This window comes from Leuresthes tenuis, unplaced genomic scaffold (assembly GCF_036924035.1).
Source record: "Leuresthes tenuis unplaced genomic scaffold, fLeuTen1.0.hap1 SCAF_23, whole genome shotgun sequence".
Lineage (NCBI taxonomy): Eukaryota > Metazoa > Chordata > Actinopteri > Atheriniformes > Atherinopsidae > Leuresthes > Leuresthes tenuis.
The window spans coordinates 1,038,974-1,056,463 of record NW_027325377.1 but is presented as its reverse complement, the minus strand read 5'-3'; the positions used below and the strand labels follow the sequence as shown (position 1 = coordinate 1,056,463).

The window sequence follows — 17,490 nt, the reverse complement described above, 5'->3', positions numbered from 1 at the left end:
TGATGCTCCTTCTGGACCTCTGTTCCTCTCAGGAATCGTTTCTAAATCAAGATGAAACTGGAAATGATTGTTTTGGACCCTAAAGCTCATCATCTTCCTCTCTCACCCTTCATCCGAAAGCAGAAGCTGTCCCAGGTCTCGCTCAGGTTTTTGCGAATACCGTAGTCCACGATGCCGACATGCCCTAAGCCACAGTTGGGGTTGGAGTAGGTGGTGGGGTATGCGACCTGAGCCTGGTCCAACCAGCCAGCAGAACACAAGTTTAGCCCGCTCTATACAGAAAACGCAACCAACAGAGAGCAGCTTTAATTAGCAACAACTTAACCAGTCAGCCAGTATCTGGCCATGTTGTGTTCACTGACCTGCTGAGCGTAGGACAGCTGAGTGTATGTAGCCAGGCTTCCTCCCTCTGCTGCGCAGGCTTGCTGAGCTGCAGTATAGTTCAGTTTGTACTGACCTTTATCTGAACGATAGTGAAACACACCAAGCGTTGCATCTGCACACAAACACGAGACAAAACAACAAGTCAGAACAATGACATCGGTCTGGAGTTTGGGGGAAACCTACAGTCAAAAAGTTCATTATTTCACCATCTGATTCAGAAACACTTCGGAACTAACTTAGAGCTGCAACTAACAACTATTTTGGGAGTCGACTAGTAATCGATTATTGAAACGATTAATCGACTAATCGGATAATAAATCATACAATTAACGGCTCTATTTCTGGTATTATTGTCTATTCAAGTGAAAAAGAATACAGCCTGGTTGTAACTTCTTCTTCTTTTAATTATTCAGGTTTTGTGGTCATTCTCTTCTTGAGAAGTTCCAATTTAGGGCTGCAACTAACGACTATTTCGATAGCTGACTAGTCATCGATTATTGAAACGATTAATCGACTAATCGGATAATAAATCATACAATTAACGGCTCTATTTCGCCAACAGCTTTTAAATTTAGCTTGAGGTTGTTTAAGGTATATGTTACCTAACAATAAAGACAATAAAACTTAAAAAACACAGCTGGCTACTCCTGATACAAAAGATAAATGATAATAAAAATGTTTGAAAACTTTCTCTTAACAAAAATAAAAGTGCCACAAACAAACAAACAGCATTCTGTGGTATTATTGTCTATTCAAGTGAAAAAGAATACAGCCTGGTTGTAACTTCTTCTTCTTTTAATTATTCAGGTTTTGTGGTCATTCTCTTCTTGAGAAGTTCCAATTTAGGGCTGCAACTAACGACTATTTCGATAGCTGACTAGTCATTTATTATTGAAACGATTAATCGACTAATCGGATAATAAATCATACAATTAACGGCTCTAATTCGCTATTGAAGTGGTTTATGTCTTACTTATCCTGTAAAACCTTCTATGTTATGGTTGACCTGTCCTCTTCCATTGCTGCTCTCTCCTGTGGAGTCCCACAGGGATCTATTCTTGGCCCTATCTTTTTCTCATTATACCACTTGGGTCAATTATAGCCAGGCACAACCTTTCTTTTCACTGTTATGCAGATGATTTACCTATAAATCTATCTGCCAGTGAAGCCAAATAGTAACACAATGTTCTTTGTTTGATTGTGTTGCTGACATTAAGCAATGGTTGACCCAATATTTTCTACATTTAAATGATGATAAAACTGAATTTGGGGAAACTGTGGCGGCTGACTTTAGCACCTTGTCTTCAAAGCTCAGTTCAACCGTCAGAAATCTGGGAGTGACCTTTGACCTTTGACAGTCATCTGAAGTTTGACAAACAAATTAACAATGTTGTCAGGACTAGTTTTTTCCAGCTGCATCTCCTGGCCAAAGTTAAAATGTTTTTAAGCCTCCCTGCCCTAATAAGTTCAAGGTTAGACTACAGCTATGGACTTTATGTCTCCCAGACTTCTCTCAGTCGCCTTCAACTGGTGCAAAATGCTGCTGCTGCCATCTTTAACCAACACTAACAGACCTGTGCACATCACTCCTGTTCTTAACTCCCTTCATTGGCTTCCTGTCCTTTATAGAACTGATTTTAAACTTTTGTTTGTTTTTAAAGCTCTTAACGGCCTCACCCCATCGTATTTATCTGAGCTTTTAACCGTAACCCTGGTAGAGCCTTTTCCTGTTGCTGCCCCCAGGCTCTGGAATAAGCCCCCCCCCCGAGATTCATCTTATTTCTGACCTCTGACCTCTTTAAATCTAGGCTAAAAACATATTTATTTAGGATGGCTTTTAATACCCAGTAGTATGGTGACACTTTTATCTTATTTTATTCAATTTTGTTGTATTTTATTGCTTTTACTGTTATTTTATTGTTTTTTTTTACTTATTATTTTCTTTATTTATTACCTGCTGTAAAGCACTTTGGTACCGACATGGATTGTTGTAAAGGGCTAAAATAAATAAAAAGTAATAATAATAAATAAATAAAATATAAATAAATAAAAATAAAATAAATAAAAATAAAATAAAATAAAATAAAATAAAATAAAATAAAATAAAATAAAATAAAATAAAATAAAATAAAATAAAATAAAATAAAATAAAATAAAATAAAATAAAATAAAATAAAAAAAAAAGAATATATATAAATAAATAAATAAATAAAGCTCATTTACATTAAATAAAACCTCCAAATACAGGAAGGTAAAATCGGGGAGTCTGACCCTCTCATAGGGTCATCTCCCAATGAAATACTAGCTTCAATTTTAACGCTTGTACCTTCAAAATGGAGGTCGGTGCATTTGGCGTCAGGGTGGCACTGCCCGTTGTCCTGAAGGCAGCGGCTGATTGGCAGCTGTTTGACCTCACAGGTCACTCCGTCTCCAAGATAGTTGTCCTTACAGGTGCACTTCTTCTTCCCCTGTTCAGGTAAGTTAACTCGTCAGTACAGGTGACACTTCAGAGAGTTTTAACCCATTAAAATGTTGTTGTTACCGGATCCGTCATGGTGCAGGTGGCGTGTTCATGGCAGCCGCCGTTGACCCCGGAGGCGCAGGGGTCGATGGGCAGACAGGTGAACCCGTCCCCAGAGAAATCTTTAGGACAGGTGCAGCTCACCTTCTCTTCTTTCTGAGAACATTCGGCCACTTTAGCACAACCACCGTTCCAGATGCTGCACATCTCGGCCACTGCAGAGACAGTCAGTCCTCATTTTAAATATTGACCCATTTCTGAGGTCTTATTGAGCATATATATATATATATATATATAGCTTATCCAGCAGGCTTTGGTCAAAATATCTGTCAGCTTAAGCACAGTCTGAATCAAAATTAAGTTTATTGTTAATAATGCTCTAAATAATGACTTAAATAAAACTTTAATCTTCAGATGAGGAAATTAAAAGAATATAAACCTCCCCCACTAATTATTTTCCAGGTCATGCCAATATGCCCTTAAACATTCTGTATTATTTTGTGTTTTTTCTGTTTATTTTGTGGTTTTTCTGTTTTATTTTGTGGTTTTCTGTTTTATTTTGTAGTTTTTCTGTTTTATTTTGCGTTTTTTCTGTTTATTTGATGGTTTTCTGTTTTATTTTGTGGTTTTTCTGTTTTATTTTGTGTTTATTCTGTTTATTTTGTGGTTTTCTGTTTTATTTTGTGGTTTTCTGTTTTATTTTGTAGTTTTTCTGTTTTATTTTGCATTTTTTCTGTTTATTTTATGGTTTTCTGTTTTATTTTGTGGTTTTTCTGTTTTATTTTGTGTTTATTCTGTTTATTTTGTTTTCTGTTTTATTTTGTGGTTTTTCTGTATTATTTTGTGTTTTTTCTGTTTATTTTGTGTTTCTTCTATTTATTTTGTGGTTTTCTATTTTATTTTGTTTTTTTTGTTTATTTTGCAATTATTCCATTTTTTGTTTTTGTTTTATTTTGTCGTTTTTCTGTTTTATTTTGTGGTTTTCTGTTTTATTTTGTGTTTATTCTGTTTATTTTATGGTTTTCTGTTTTATTTTGTGGTTTTTCTGTATTATTTTATGTTTATTCTGTTTATTTTGTGGGTTTTTTCTGTTTGTTTTGTGGTTTTCTGTTTTATTTTGTGTTTATTCTGTTTATTTTATGGTTTTCTGTTTTATTTTGTGGTTTTCTGTTTTATTTAGTGGTTTTCTGTTTTATTTTGTGTTTATTCTGTTTATTTTATGGTTTTCTGTTTTATTTTGTGGTTTTTCTGTATTATTTTGTGTTTTTTCTGTTTTTTTTGTGTTTTTCTATTTTATTTTGTTTTTTTTTTGTTTATTTTCCAATTATTCCATTTTTTGTTTTTGTTTTATTTTGTCGTTTTTCTGTTTTATTTTATGTTTATTCTGTTTATTTTGTGGTTTTTTTCTGTTTATTTTGTGGTTTTCTGTTTTATTTTGTGGTTTTTCTGTTTATTTTGTGGTTTTCTGTTTTATTTTGTGGTTTTCTGTTTTATTTTGTGCTTTTTGTTTTATTTTGCATTTTTTCTGTTTATTTTATGGTTTTCTGTTTTATTTTGTGGTTTTTCTGTTTTATTTTGTGTTTGTTCTGTTTATTTTATAGTTTTCTATTTTAGGTTTTCGGTTTCTTTTGTGTTTCTTTTTTACTTTGTGTTATTTCTGTTCATTTTGTGGTTTTTCTGTTTTATTTATTTTTTTCTGTTTTATTTAGTGTTTTATTGTGTTGTTGTTTTATTTAGTGTTTTTTCTGATTATTTTTTGGCTTTCTGTTTTATTTTGTATTTTTCTTTAATATTTAGTGTTTTTCTGTTTTATTTTGTTTTATTGTGTTTTTGTTTTATTTAGTGTTTTTTCTGATTATTTTTTGGCTTTCTGTTTTATTTTGTATTTTTCTGTAATATTTAGTGTTTATTCTGTTTTATTTTGTGTTTTTTGTTTTTTGTTTATTTATTTATTTTTCTTTTTTCTGTTTTATTTTGTGTTTTTTCTTTTTCATGTCATCTCTTTTATTTTTAACTTTGGGTCAGATTTCCTCGCCTTGAGTTATATTCTTAGTTTTCGTGTTTTCCTATTTTGGAGTTTTGGGTCTGAATTATGATTTATTCTCTGTGTGTTCTTGATGGGCCTTTTTGTTTCTGGTCTCTCCTTTATGATCCTTCTTAGTTGTTGTTCTTGCTTTAGTTTTATATCTGTAGTTTCAGTTCTGCCTCAGTTCATCTTTCAGTCCTGGACTCAGCTTAGTTTCCAGGTTATTTTGCCTTTGTTTCACATCCTCTCTGGTAGTTTTTCACCTGTCTCTGGTTAATCAGCTGCTGTCACGTCATTAATCTCCAACATTAACAGTCAGGATGTTCTGATCTCTTCTGCAGTAAATGATAATCAGCACTGCAGACCTCAGTAAATCTGAGTTATCGGTCCAGGTGTTCTCACCTGTGCAGGTGAATCCGTCTCCCACATAAAATGGCCGACAGACGCAGGTGTTGTTTTCCTTACAGACGGCCTTTGGAGAGCAGGGCGGCGAACACTGAAACACCTCAGCTGGAGGAGGAGCAGACACAGAGTCACCTGCAGCACTGACTCACCTGTAAGTGACCTTTACTCCACTCTTCACTCACTTTGCTGGACGTCACATCGTGGTCCGGTCCAGCCGTCTTCACAGAAACACAAACCGGTACCTTTCTGTCCGTCGTCACACGACCCGCGTGCTGAGCAGTTACAGGCTGAAACACGGAGATCCAGGGTTACAAAACCTGCTAAAAGTTCAGTTCAGACGCCTCGGAGGAAGCTGGGCCACTGCTCACCTTTACAGGTGGGCCCGAAGAACCCGGCGCTGCACAGCTCGCAGGCCGTGCCCCCGAAGCCTGCGTCGCAGGCGCAGGTGCCGTTACCAAGGTGGCCGTCGTCGCATTTTCCACGGTTACTGCAGGGCGAGCGGACGCCCCCCGGACAGACTGCACAGAGGAGGGTTTATTCAGAGAGGTGACTATCATTCAGACATTCTACTGATTATTGATTCAGTTTTTACATAAATTGTTAAAGATCAGGAAGCTGTCCACGAAACAAGAAAAAGGAACGCTGAGGAAGAAGAGGCGGCCATCAGGACTTCCATTTTCATGTTTCAGACCTGCATCACCTCAGTAAAACCATGTTCCTCAGAGAAAGACTGGAAGGGATCTGCATATTTCTGCCTCCACAGAGCAGAAAATCATTAAAGCATTCAGGGAACCTGGAGGAGTTTCAGTGTAAAGGACGAGGGAGCAAGCCTAAGCTGGACCCCGTGACCTCTGACCCCTCAGACGCTGCATCAAGAACCGTCATTCATCAGCAGCTGATAGAAGCACCTGGACAAGGGATTACTGTGGAAACCTTTGTCCAGCACCACAATACAGAGTTCCATTCACAAGCTTTACTGTGCAGAGAAGAAGCCTGATGTTAACCTCGTCCACTTCTCTGGGCTCGGAGGCGTCTGGGATGGACCGTCACACGGTGGAAACGTGTGCTGTGGTCAGACCCATCAGTATTCCACATCTTTGTTGGAAGAAATGGAGCAAAGAGCAAAAGCAGCATCCAGCCTGCTGTCAGCAGCCAGTCCCTGCAGCCAGGCTCTGTGATGGTATGGGGTTGGATCAGGGGGTAAAGCTCATTTCCACTTCTGTGACGGCAGCATTAATGCAGAAAAGCTCACTGAGATTTTACAGCAACATATGCTGCCTTCAAGGCCACATCTTTTCCTGGGACGTCCCAGCATCGTTCAAGCAGACCATGGAAAACCACATTCTGCCACAGTCCAAAGGCCTGGCTGAGGAAGAAGAGGTACGGGTGCTGGACTGGCTGCCTGCAGTCCTGACCTGTCCCCAGCAGAGAAACAACCACCCCCCCGCCCTGATGCACACCTTAAGACCTGTTTAAGGAAGAATGGGACAAAATAACAGCTGGAACTCTGCATCACCTGGTTTCCTCAGAGTCAGAACGGCTTTAAGTGTTGGCAGAAGGAAACAAAGTGGGAAAAGATTCACTGACTTTATGGGATGCTGCAGGTCTGAGGTGTAGAAATGATGTTTGTTACCAGATTAAATGAAGCTGAACAGGAAATATGTTGAGTTCAGACTGTCTGACAGAAGAAAATGGAAGAATCACTGTTTCATTGTCAGAATATTTATTTTTCAGCTGTAAAATAAAAAGAATCCTGATTGAAAATCAGCTTTGAAACATTCAGCAATAAAAAGCACAAATTCATCTGAGGTGTAGAAATGATGTTTGTTAACAGATTAAATGAAGCTGAACAGGAAATATAAAGTCCAGAGTTGAAGAATCACTGTATTGTCCACACTGGACTGATCATAAATCTGATAAAACCAGTAAGAACTTGCATCCAGTTCTGACTACAAGTGGTTTTTGTTCCAAGTTTTTTATTGAACACGGACATAAAGTTGTTATCAGAAACTAAACTAAACAAAAAAAAACAAAGGTTGATCTCTCACCCAGACAGTCTCGTCCGTAGTAACCATGACAACACTTTGGCTTCCAGACTTTGATGCTGCAGACCGGGCGACAGCCGGTGTGCTCACTGACAGACATGGTGGGAAAATCACACGTCTTCATCTCCTGAACACAAACGACACAGAAGACCGTCAGAGAGGCGCCGCCCTCCCCCTCGACCCCACAGATTCTGCAGAGAGCCGCTCAGACCTTCCATTTGGATGCTTTGGGACACATTGGGCCAGTAAAAGTGCACGGGCCACAGTCCATCTACCAAAGAAGAAGAAGGGAAAGACACCATCACAAAGGAAACCAATCCGGGAGCGTCTCCACATGCAGTACCATCGATGGCCACCAGAGTCTGCTAAAACACACCTCAAGGCTCCAACAGACTCCGGTTCAAAGAACAACAATGAAGTCATTTTCCAGAGTCATTTCTTGAGATCAGAGTGCTTTTCACCCTTCTGGAAACAATCCAAAAGATTTCCATCCAATCAGGTTTTTAATAGAATAAATAATTCTAAGATCCCTAACCCTTCTTGGCCAAATATGGCCAGATACACCAAGACGGTGATGGAGAAAATCCTGCTTAAAATTGAAGTAGGCTGTGGTCTTTAGCTGCAGTTTCTGTAAATTAACGGCAGACGAGCAGATGGAAAAGACTCTGAGGTGGTGCTGAGCTCTTTTGCTCTGTGTTTAGGCCTCAGCTTTTACTGGAAGTAACTTGGATATGTAGACGGGGGAAGCTAAGGACCGGACCGGCGACCATCCAGTCGAAGTAAAACCCCCACCTGATTACGTCTTTCCCAATTGGTTTTAGGTGGTTTGAACTCCTTCTGGAGGTTTCTGCTGCTCCATAGCCTGAGACCATCAGTCTGAATGCTCTTTGTAACGCCGACCAGGTGAGTTTCAGGTGGCGGCGGCTGTAAAGGGACAACTCACCTGAAGGTCAAAGGTCGTCTGTTCATCACAGCGCCCCCCGAGGCTGGGCGGAGTCAGCAGGCAGTCGATCCCGTAGGCGATCCCAGTTCTGAAGACGAGATGTCTCTGAACGATCCGACACTTTCCGTTGTTGATGAAGATTTCTCCCTGATCAACCAAGAACGATCACCGTTTCAGAGGCTAGTCTAACCTCTTCTTCTTTGTTTCTAATGTTTGCTGTACTTACGATATTTTCCGACCCGCCACAGGAGAAAGAGAGCACCGAGCCCTGCATCGTCCGAGCCGAGTCCAGATAGATCAGGTCCTCCGCATAAACCTGAGATTATAGAAAGTTTATGAACCCATGAAATCTGGCTCATTGTGTTCAGGTTTAACCGTTAACACCCCCCTCCGGTGGCTGATACAAACCACACCCCTTTCATGCCCCAGTTTCTTCACATTTACTTGCTTTAAACTGAGCTTTTACAATGTTTTTCTCCTGCCATCTCATGTCCAAATCCAGATCCAGCCGGTTCTGAGAAGATTTTGAGATCTTCTGGATCAAAATGGATCTAATTCCAGGACATTTCATGTTGAGCTTGTTGGAACCACAGCAAAGCTGAAGGTTTCCACCTCCTTTATCAACAGCTGCTGCTGTTTTCTCCCAAAAAACGAATCCATGGTGTAATATTGGAGCTAGAACTCAACAGAAAATCCTTTCAGGGCAGCACAGGGATGATCTGCCTGGGGTTGAGTTCTGGACTGGAGAGGTTGGTCCATGGCTTCAGATTTCATCTCTTCTGAAACACTAGGAAAGCTCTACACCAGGGATGTCAAACTCCGGTCCTCGAGGGCCGATGTCCTGGGCTTTGAGCTGTACTGCCCTTTGATACCAAATGCGTTTGTGGATGTTTTTTATTGTCATAATTGTTCATTCAACCCTTCTTCTTCTACTTCACAGTAAAGCAGAGACACAAGGTGAGAAAAACTAGAAAGGGCTCCTCCGGGATTCGAACCCGGGACCTCTGGCACCCTAAGAGAGAATCATACCCCTAGACCAACGAACCATGAATGGTACACAGGTGGCAGAAGGTAAAACTCGCTCCTCTTGGGTGTTGGACTCCTCGTGGGCCGTCCTTTGTCACAGATTCTGTTCAGAACTCGGATGGAGGGTTCTGGTCGGTCAGTTCAGGATCACGTCCTTGTGTTTTATGCAGATGATGTGGTCCAGGTGGCTTTGCTGGATGTGAACTAGCCGTGGTCCTCAGGCTGCTCCGGCAGGGCTGAGGATGAGCAGGAGGTTGTCGGGCAGCTCAGAGAAGCGTCTGCAGAGCCATGAACTGATGAATCTGTCAGTTTGAAGGTTGATCTTCTTGCTTCCCTCTTCCAATGGTCATCTTACTTTACTCTGTGGTTGGCGGTGCATTGGGGCCGCCAAGTGATCGCCATCGAGATACCGCTGATAGAAGGCGTGAATCCAACTAACGGCTGACATGGTCAAGGTTTCGCAGGCGTAGGTGGCCATGGCAACAACAGTGGTCATAAGCTGTGGTAATAACCTAAACTATCTGGGTACAAGCAGTGGAGACTAGAGTTGTGGGAGGTAACTGGAAAGAGGAGGATCTGGGCTGCTCGGCTCAGACTGTTGCACCTGGGACCCAGACCCGGAGAACCTGGATCAATGGATGCAAGGAAGAAAGACCGACCAGCAGAGATCTGTTGACAGTAGCTGCCACCGTCACCTTTTACTCAATGAACCGGCTTTGTTCTGTGTTCCAGCTTTTTCCCACTGATTGTGAAGCATTTTGTGGCGTCTGTCCTGTAAACTAACCGGATTGTTACTTAGACTTTTGGTCTTTCTCACCCTCTGGCTGTGCAAGATGTGGTACTTCAGGTACTCCAGCAGCTGTGGTCGGTTGTGTTGGTGGAACAGGAAATCCTTCTGTTCTTGTGGCAGAGCAGCCATGACGTCATCTGAGGGCAGGAAGATCGTCACGGGGTAGTTCATGCTGTCGCTTACAAGGTCCATCATGCCTGTGTCCTGAATCGTGACATAAAGACCGAGTCAGACATGGGAACATCTGGGAGCCATTTCTGAATCCTTCACCAACCTAAACCCTCTGGAGTCCCAACTTTAGAAGATTTAACACAGTTACAACCTGTAAAAAGCACCAAACTCAACCTTCCTGACAGACTTCCACCAACCTAAAACCTTCTGGAATCCCAACTTTAGAAGATTTAACACAGTTACAACCTGTAAAAAGCACCAAACTCAACCTTCCTGACAGACTTCCACCAACCTAAACCCTCTGGAATCCCAACTTTAGAAGATTTAACACAGTTACAACCTGTAAAAAGCACCAAACTCAACCTTCCTGACAGACTTCCACCAACCTAAAACCCTCTGGAATCCCAACTTTAGAAGATTTAACACAGTTACAACCTGTAAAAAGCACCAAACACAACCTTCCTGACAGACTTCCACCAACCTAAAACCCTCTGGAATCCCAACTTTAGAAGATTTAACACAGTAACAACCTGTAAAAAGCACCAAACTCAACCATCCTGACAGACTTCCACCAACCTAAAACCCTCTGGAATCCCAACTTTAGAAGATTTAACACAGTTAAAACCTGTAAAAAGCACCAAACTCAACCTTCCTGACAGACTTCCACCAACCTAAAACCCTCTGGAATCCCAACTTTAGAAGATTTAACACAGTTACAACCTGTAAAAAGCACCAAACTCAACCTTCCTGACAGACTTCCACCAACCTAAAACCCTCTGGAATCCCAACTTTAGAAGATTTAACACAGTTACAACCTGTAAAAAGCACCAAACTCAACCTTCCTGACAGACTTCCACCAACCTAAAACCCTCTGGAATCCCAACTTTAGAAGATTTAACACAGTAACAACCTGTAAAAAGCACCAAACTCAACCATCCTGACAGACTTCCACCAACCTAAAACCCTCTGGAATCCCAACTTTAGAAGATTTAACACAGTTAAAACCTGTAAAAAGCACCAAACTCAACCTTCCTGACAGACTTCCACCAACCTAAAACCCTCTGGAATCCCAACTTTAGAAGATTTAACACAGTTACAACCTGTAAAAAGCACCAAACTCAACCTTCCTGACAGACTTCCACCAACCTAAAACCCTCTGGAATCCCAACTTTAGAAGATTTAACACAGTTACAACCTGTAAAAAGCACCAAACTCAACCTTCCTGACAGACTTCCACCAACCTAAAACCTTCTGGAATCCCAACTTTAGAAGATTTAACACAGTTACAACCTGTAAAAAGCACCAAACTCAACCTTCCTGACAGACTTCCACCAACCTAAAACCTTCTGGAATCCCAACTTTAGAAGATTTAACACAGTTACAACCTGTAAAAAGCACCAAACTCAACCTTCCTGACAGACTTCCACCAACCTAAAACCTTCTGGAATCCCAACTTTAGAAGATTTAACACAGTTACAACCTGTAAAAAGCACCAAACTCAACCTTCCTGATAGACTTCCACCAACCTAAAACCCTCTGGAATCCCAACTTTAGAAGATTTAACACAGTTACAACCTGTAAAAAGCACCAAACTCAACCTTCCTGACAGACTTCCACCAACCTAAAACCTTCTGGAATCCCAACTTTAGAAGATTTAACACAGTTACAACCTGTAAAAAGCACCAAACTCAACCTTCCTGACAGACTTCCACCAACCTAAAACCCTCTGGAATCCCAACTTTAGAAGATTTAACACAGTTACAACCTGTAAAAAGCACCAAACTCAACCTTCCTGACAGACTTCCACCAACCTAAAACCCTCTGGAATCCCAACTTTAGAAGATTTAACACAGTTACAACCTGTAAAAAGCACCAAACTCAACCTTCCTGACAGACTTCCACCAACCTAAAACCTTCTGGAATCCCAACTTTAGAAGATTTAACACAGTTACAACCTGTAAAAAGCACCAAACTCAACCTTCCTGACAGACTTCCACCAACCTAAACCCTCTGGAATCCCAACTTTAAAAGATTTAACACAGTTACAACCTGTAAAAAGCACCAAACTCAACCTTCCTGACAGACTTCCACCAACCTAAAACCCTCTGGAATCCCAACTTTAGAAGATTTAACACAGTTACAACCTGTAAAAAGCACCAAACTCAACCTTCCTGACAGACTTCCACCAACCTAAAACCCTCTGGAATCCCAACTTTAGAAGATTTAACACAGTTACAACCTGTAAAAAGCACCAAACTCAACCTTCCTGACAGACTTCCACCAACCTAAAACTCTCTGGAATCCCAACTTTAGAAGATTTAACACAGTTAAAACCTGTAAAAAGCACCAAACTCAACCTTCCTGACAGACTTCCACCAACCTAAAACCTTCTGGAATCCCAACTTTAGAAGATTTAACACAGTTAAAACCTGTAAAAAGCACCAAACTCAACCTTCCTGACAGACTTCCACCAACCTAAAACCCTCTGGAATCCCAACTTTAGAAGATTTAACACAGTTACAACCTGTAAAAAGCACCAAACTCAACCTTCCTGACAGACTTCCACCAACCTAAAACCCTCTGGAATCCCAACTTTAGAAGATTTAACACAGTTACAACCTGTAAAAAGCACCAAACTCAACCTTCCTGACAGACTTCCACCAACCTAAAACCCTCTGGAATCCCAACTTTAGAAGATTTAACACAGTTACAACCAGTAAAAAGCACCAAACTCAACCTTCCTGACAGACTTCCACCAACCTAAAACCTTCTGGAATCCCAACTTTAGAAGATTTAACACAGTTACAACCAGTAAAAAGCACCAAACTCAACCTTCCTGACAGACTTCCACCAACCTAAACCTTCTGGAATCCCAACTTTAGAAGATTTAACACAGTTACAACCTGTAAAAAGCACCAAACTCAACCTTCCTGACAGACTTCCAACAACCTAAACCCTCTGGAATCCCAACTTTAGAAGATTTAACACAGTTACAACCTGTAAAAAGCACCAAACTCAACCTTCCTGACAGACTTCCACCAACCTAAAACCCTCTGGAATCCCAACTTTAGAAGATTTAACACAGTTACAACCAGTAAAAAGCACCAAACTCAACCTTCCTGACAGACTTCCACCAACCTAAAACCCTCTGGAATCCCAACTTTAGAAGATTTAACACAGTTACAACCTGTAAAAAGCACCAAACTCAACCTTCCTGACAGACTTCCACCAACCTAAAACCCTATGGAATCCCAACTTTAGAAGATTTAACACAGTTACAACCTGTAAAAAGCACCAAACTCAACCTTCCTGACAGACTTCCACCAACCTAAAACCCTCTGGAATCCCAACTTTAGAAGATTTAACACAGTTACAACCTGTAAAAAGCACCAAACTCAACCTTCCTGACAGACTTCCACCAACCTAAAACCTTCTGGAATCCCAACTTTAGAAGATTTAACACAGTTACAACCAGTAAAAAGCACCAAACTCAACCTTCCTGACAGACTTCCACCAACCTAAACCCTTCTGGAATCCCAACTTTAGAAGATTTAACACAGTTACAACCTGTAAAAAGCACCAAACTCAACCTTCCTGACAGACTTCCACCAACCTAAAACCCTCTGGAATCCCAACTTTAGAAGATTTAACACAGTTACAACCTGTAAAAAGCACCAAACTCAACCTTCCTGACAGACTTCCACCAACCTAAAACCCTCTGGAATCCCAACTTTAGAAGATTTAACACAGTTACAACCTGTAAAAAGCACCAAACTCAACCTTCCTGACAGACTTCCACCAACCTAAAACCTTCTGGAATCCCAACTTTAGAAGATTTAACACAGTTACAACCTGTAAAAAGCACCAAACTCAACCTTCCTGACAGACTTCCACCAACCTAAAACCCTCTGGAATCCCAACTTTAGAAGATTTAACACAGTTACAACCTGTAAAAAGCACCAAACTCAACCTTCCTGACAGACTTCCACCAACCTAAAACCCTCTGGAATCCCAACTTTAGAAGATTTAACACAGTTACAACCTGTAAAAAGCACCAAACTCAACCTTCCTGACAGACTTCCACCAACCTAAAACCCTCTGGAATCCCAACTTTAGAAGATTTAACACAGTTACAACCTGTAAAAAGCACCAAACTCAACCTTCCTGACAGACTTCCACCAACCTAAACCCTCTGGAATCCCAACTTTAGAAGATTTAACACAGTTACAACCTGTAAAAAGCACCAAACTCAACCTTCCTGACAGACTTCCACCAACCTAAAACCTTCTGGAATCCCAACTTTAGAAGATTTAACACAGTTACAACCTGTAAAAAGCACCAAACTCAACCTTCCTGACAGACTTCCACCAACCTAAAACCCTCTGGAATCCCAACTTTAGAAGATTTAACACAGTTACAACCTGTAAAAAGCACCAAACTCAACCTTCCTGACAGACTTCCACCAACCTAAAACCTTCTGGAATCCCAACTTTAGAAGATTTAACACAGTTACAACCTGTAAAAAGCACCAAACTCAACCTTCCTGACAGACTTCCACCAACCTAAAACCCTCTGGAATCCCAACTTTAGAAGATTTAACACAGTTACAACCTGTAAAAAGCACCAAACTCAACCTTCCTGACAGACTTCCACCAACCTAAAACCTTCTGGAATCCCAACTTTAGAAGATTTAACACAGTTACAACTTGTAAAAAGCACCAAACTCAACCTTCCTGACAGACTTCCACCAACCTAAAACCTTCTGGAATCCCAACTTTAGAAGATTTAACACAGTTACAACCTGTAAAAAGCACCAAACTCAACCTTCCTGACAGACTTCCACCAACCTAAAACCTTCTGGAATCCCAACTTTAGAAGATTTAACACAGTTACAACCTGTAAAAAGCACCAAACTCAACCTTCCTGACAGACTTCCACCAACCTAAAACCTTCTGGAATCCCAACTTTAGAAGATTTAACACAGTTACAACCTGTAAAAAGCACCAAACTCAACCTTCCTGACAGACTTCCACCAACCTAAAACCTTCTGGAATCCCAACTTTAGAAGATTTAACACAGTTACAACCTGTAAAAAGCACCAAACTCAACCTTCCTGACAGACTTCCACCAACCTAAAACCTTCTGGAATCCCAACTTTAGAAGATTTAACACAGTTACAACCTGTAAAAAGCACCAAACACAACCTTCCTGACAGACTTCCACCAACCTAAAACCCTCTGGAATCCCAACTTTAGAAGATTTAACACAGTTAGAACCTGTAAAGAGCACCAAATTCAACCTTCCTGACAGACTTCCACCAACCTAAAACCTTCTGGAATCCCAACTTTAGAAGATTTAACACAGTTACAACCTGTAAAAAGCACCAAACTCAACCTTCCTGACAGACTTCCACCAACCTAAAACCCTCTGGAATCCCAACTTTAGAAGATTTAACACAGTTAGAACCTGTAAAGAGCACCAAACTCAACCTTCCTGACAGACTTCCACCAACCTAAACCCTCTGGAATCCCAACTTTAGAAGATTTAACACAGTTACAACCTGTAAAAAGCACCAAACTCAACCTTCCTGACAGACTTCCACCAACCTAAACCCTCTGGAATCCCAACTTTAGAAGATTTAACACAGTTACAACCTGTAAAAAGCACCAAACTCAACCTTCCTGACAGACTTCCACCAACCTAAACCTTCTGGAATCCCAACTTTAGAAGATTTAACACAGTTACAACCTGTAAAAAGCACCAAACTCAACCTTCCTGACAGACTTCCACCAACCTAAAACCTTCTGGAATCCCAACTTTAGAAGATTTAACACAGTTACAACCTGTAAAAAGCACCAAACTCAACCTTCCTGACAGACTTCCACCAACCTAAACCCTCTGGAATCCCAACTTTAGAAGATTTAACACAGTTACAACCTGTAAAAAGCACCAAACTCAACCTTCCTGACAGACTTCCACCAACCTAAAACCCTCTGGAATCCCAACTTTAGAAGATTTAACACAGTTACAACCTGTAAAAAGCACCAAACTCAACCTTCCTGACAGACTTCCACCAACCTAAAACCTTCTGGAATCCCAACTTTAGAAGATTTAACACAGTTACAACCTGTAAAAAGCACCAAATTCAACCTTCCTGACAGACTTCCACCAACCTAAACCCTCTGGAATCCCAACTTTAGAAGATTTAACACAGTTACAACCTGTAAAAAGCACCAAACCCAACCTTCCTGACAGACTTCCACCAACCTAAAACCTTCTGGAATCCCAACTTTAGAAGATTTAACACAGTTACAACCTGTAAAAAGCACCAAACTCAACCTTCCTGACAGACTTCCACCAACCTAAAACCTTCTGGAATCCCAACTTTAGAAGATTTAACACAGTTACAACCTGTAAAAAGCACCAAACTCAACCTTCCTGACAGACTTCCACCAACCTAAAACCTTCGGGAATCCCAACTTTAGAAGATTTAACACAGTTACAACCTGTAAAAAGCACCAAACTCAACCTTCCTGACAGACTTCCACCAACTTAAAACCCTATGGAATCCCAACTTTATAAGATTTAACACAGTTACAACCTGTAAATAGCACCAAACTCAACCTTCCTGACAGACTTCCACCAACTTAAAACCCTATGGAATCCCAACTTTAGAAGATTTAACACAGTTACAACCTGTAAAAAGCACCAAACTCAACCTTCCTGACAGACTTCCACCAACCCAAACCCTCTGGAATCCCAACTTTAGAAGATTTAACACAGTTACAACCTGTAAAAAGCACCAAACTCAACCTTCCTGACAGACTTCCACCAACCTAAAACCCTCTGGAATCCCAACTTTAGAAGATTTAACACAGTTACAACCTGTAAAAAGCACCAAACTCAACCTTCCTGACAGACTTCCACCAACCTAAAACCCTCTGGAATCCCAACTTTAGAAGATTTAACACAGTTACAACCTGTAAAGAGCACCAAATTCAACCTTCCTGACAGACTTCCACCAACCTAAACCCTCTGGAATCCCAACTTTAGAAGATTTAACACAGTTACAACCTGTAAAAAGCACCAAACCCAACCTTCCTGACAGACTTCCACCAACCTAAAACCTTCTGGAATCCCAACTTTAGAAGATTTAACACAGTTACAACCTGTAAAAAG

General features: G+C 40.7%; 1 protein-coding gene across 1 annotated transcript in view; it reads right to left on the bottom strand.

The window, feature by feature from the left end:
* The window catches only part of stab2 (stabilin 2), a 62,112-nt gene that overhangs the window by 7,281 nt on the left and 37,341 nt on the right, over window positions 1-17,490 (bottom strand). Inside the window, exons 25-36 of the mRNA XM_072378002.1 lie at window positions 10,168-10,344; window positions 8,551-8,640; window positions 8,325-8,471; window positions 7,593-7,652; window positions 7,385-7,508; window positions 5,705-5,854; window positions 5,519-5,623; window positions 5,334-5,441; window positions 2,927-3,120; window positions 2,711-2,852; window positions 363-496; window positions 107-272 (exon numbers count right to left, since the gene is read on the bottom strand). Coding sequence (XP_072234103.1) covers window positions 107-272; window positions 363-496; window positions 2,711-2,852; window positions 2,927-3,120; window positions 5,334-5,441; window positions 5,519-5,623; window positions 5,705-5,854; window positions 7,385-7,508; window positions 7,593-7,652; window positions 8,325-8,471; window positions 8,551-8,640; window positions 10,168-10,344 — 1,597 coding nt within the window. The remainder of the gene's footprint in view (window positions 1-106; window positions 273-362; window positions 497-2,710; window positions 2,853-2,926; window positions 3,121-5,333; window positions 5,442-5,518; window positions 5,624-5,704; window positions 5,855-7,384; window positions 7,509-7,592; window positions 7,653-8,324; window positions 8,472-8,550; window positions 8,641-10,167; window positions 10,345-17,490) is intronic.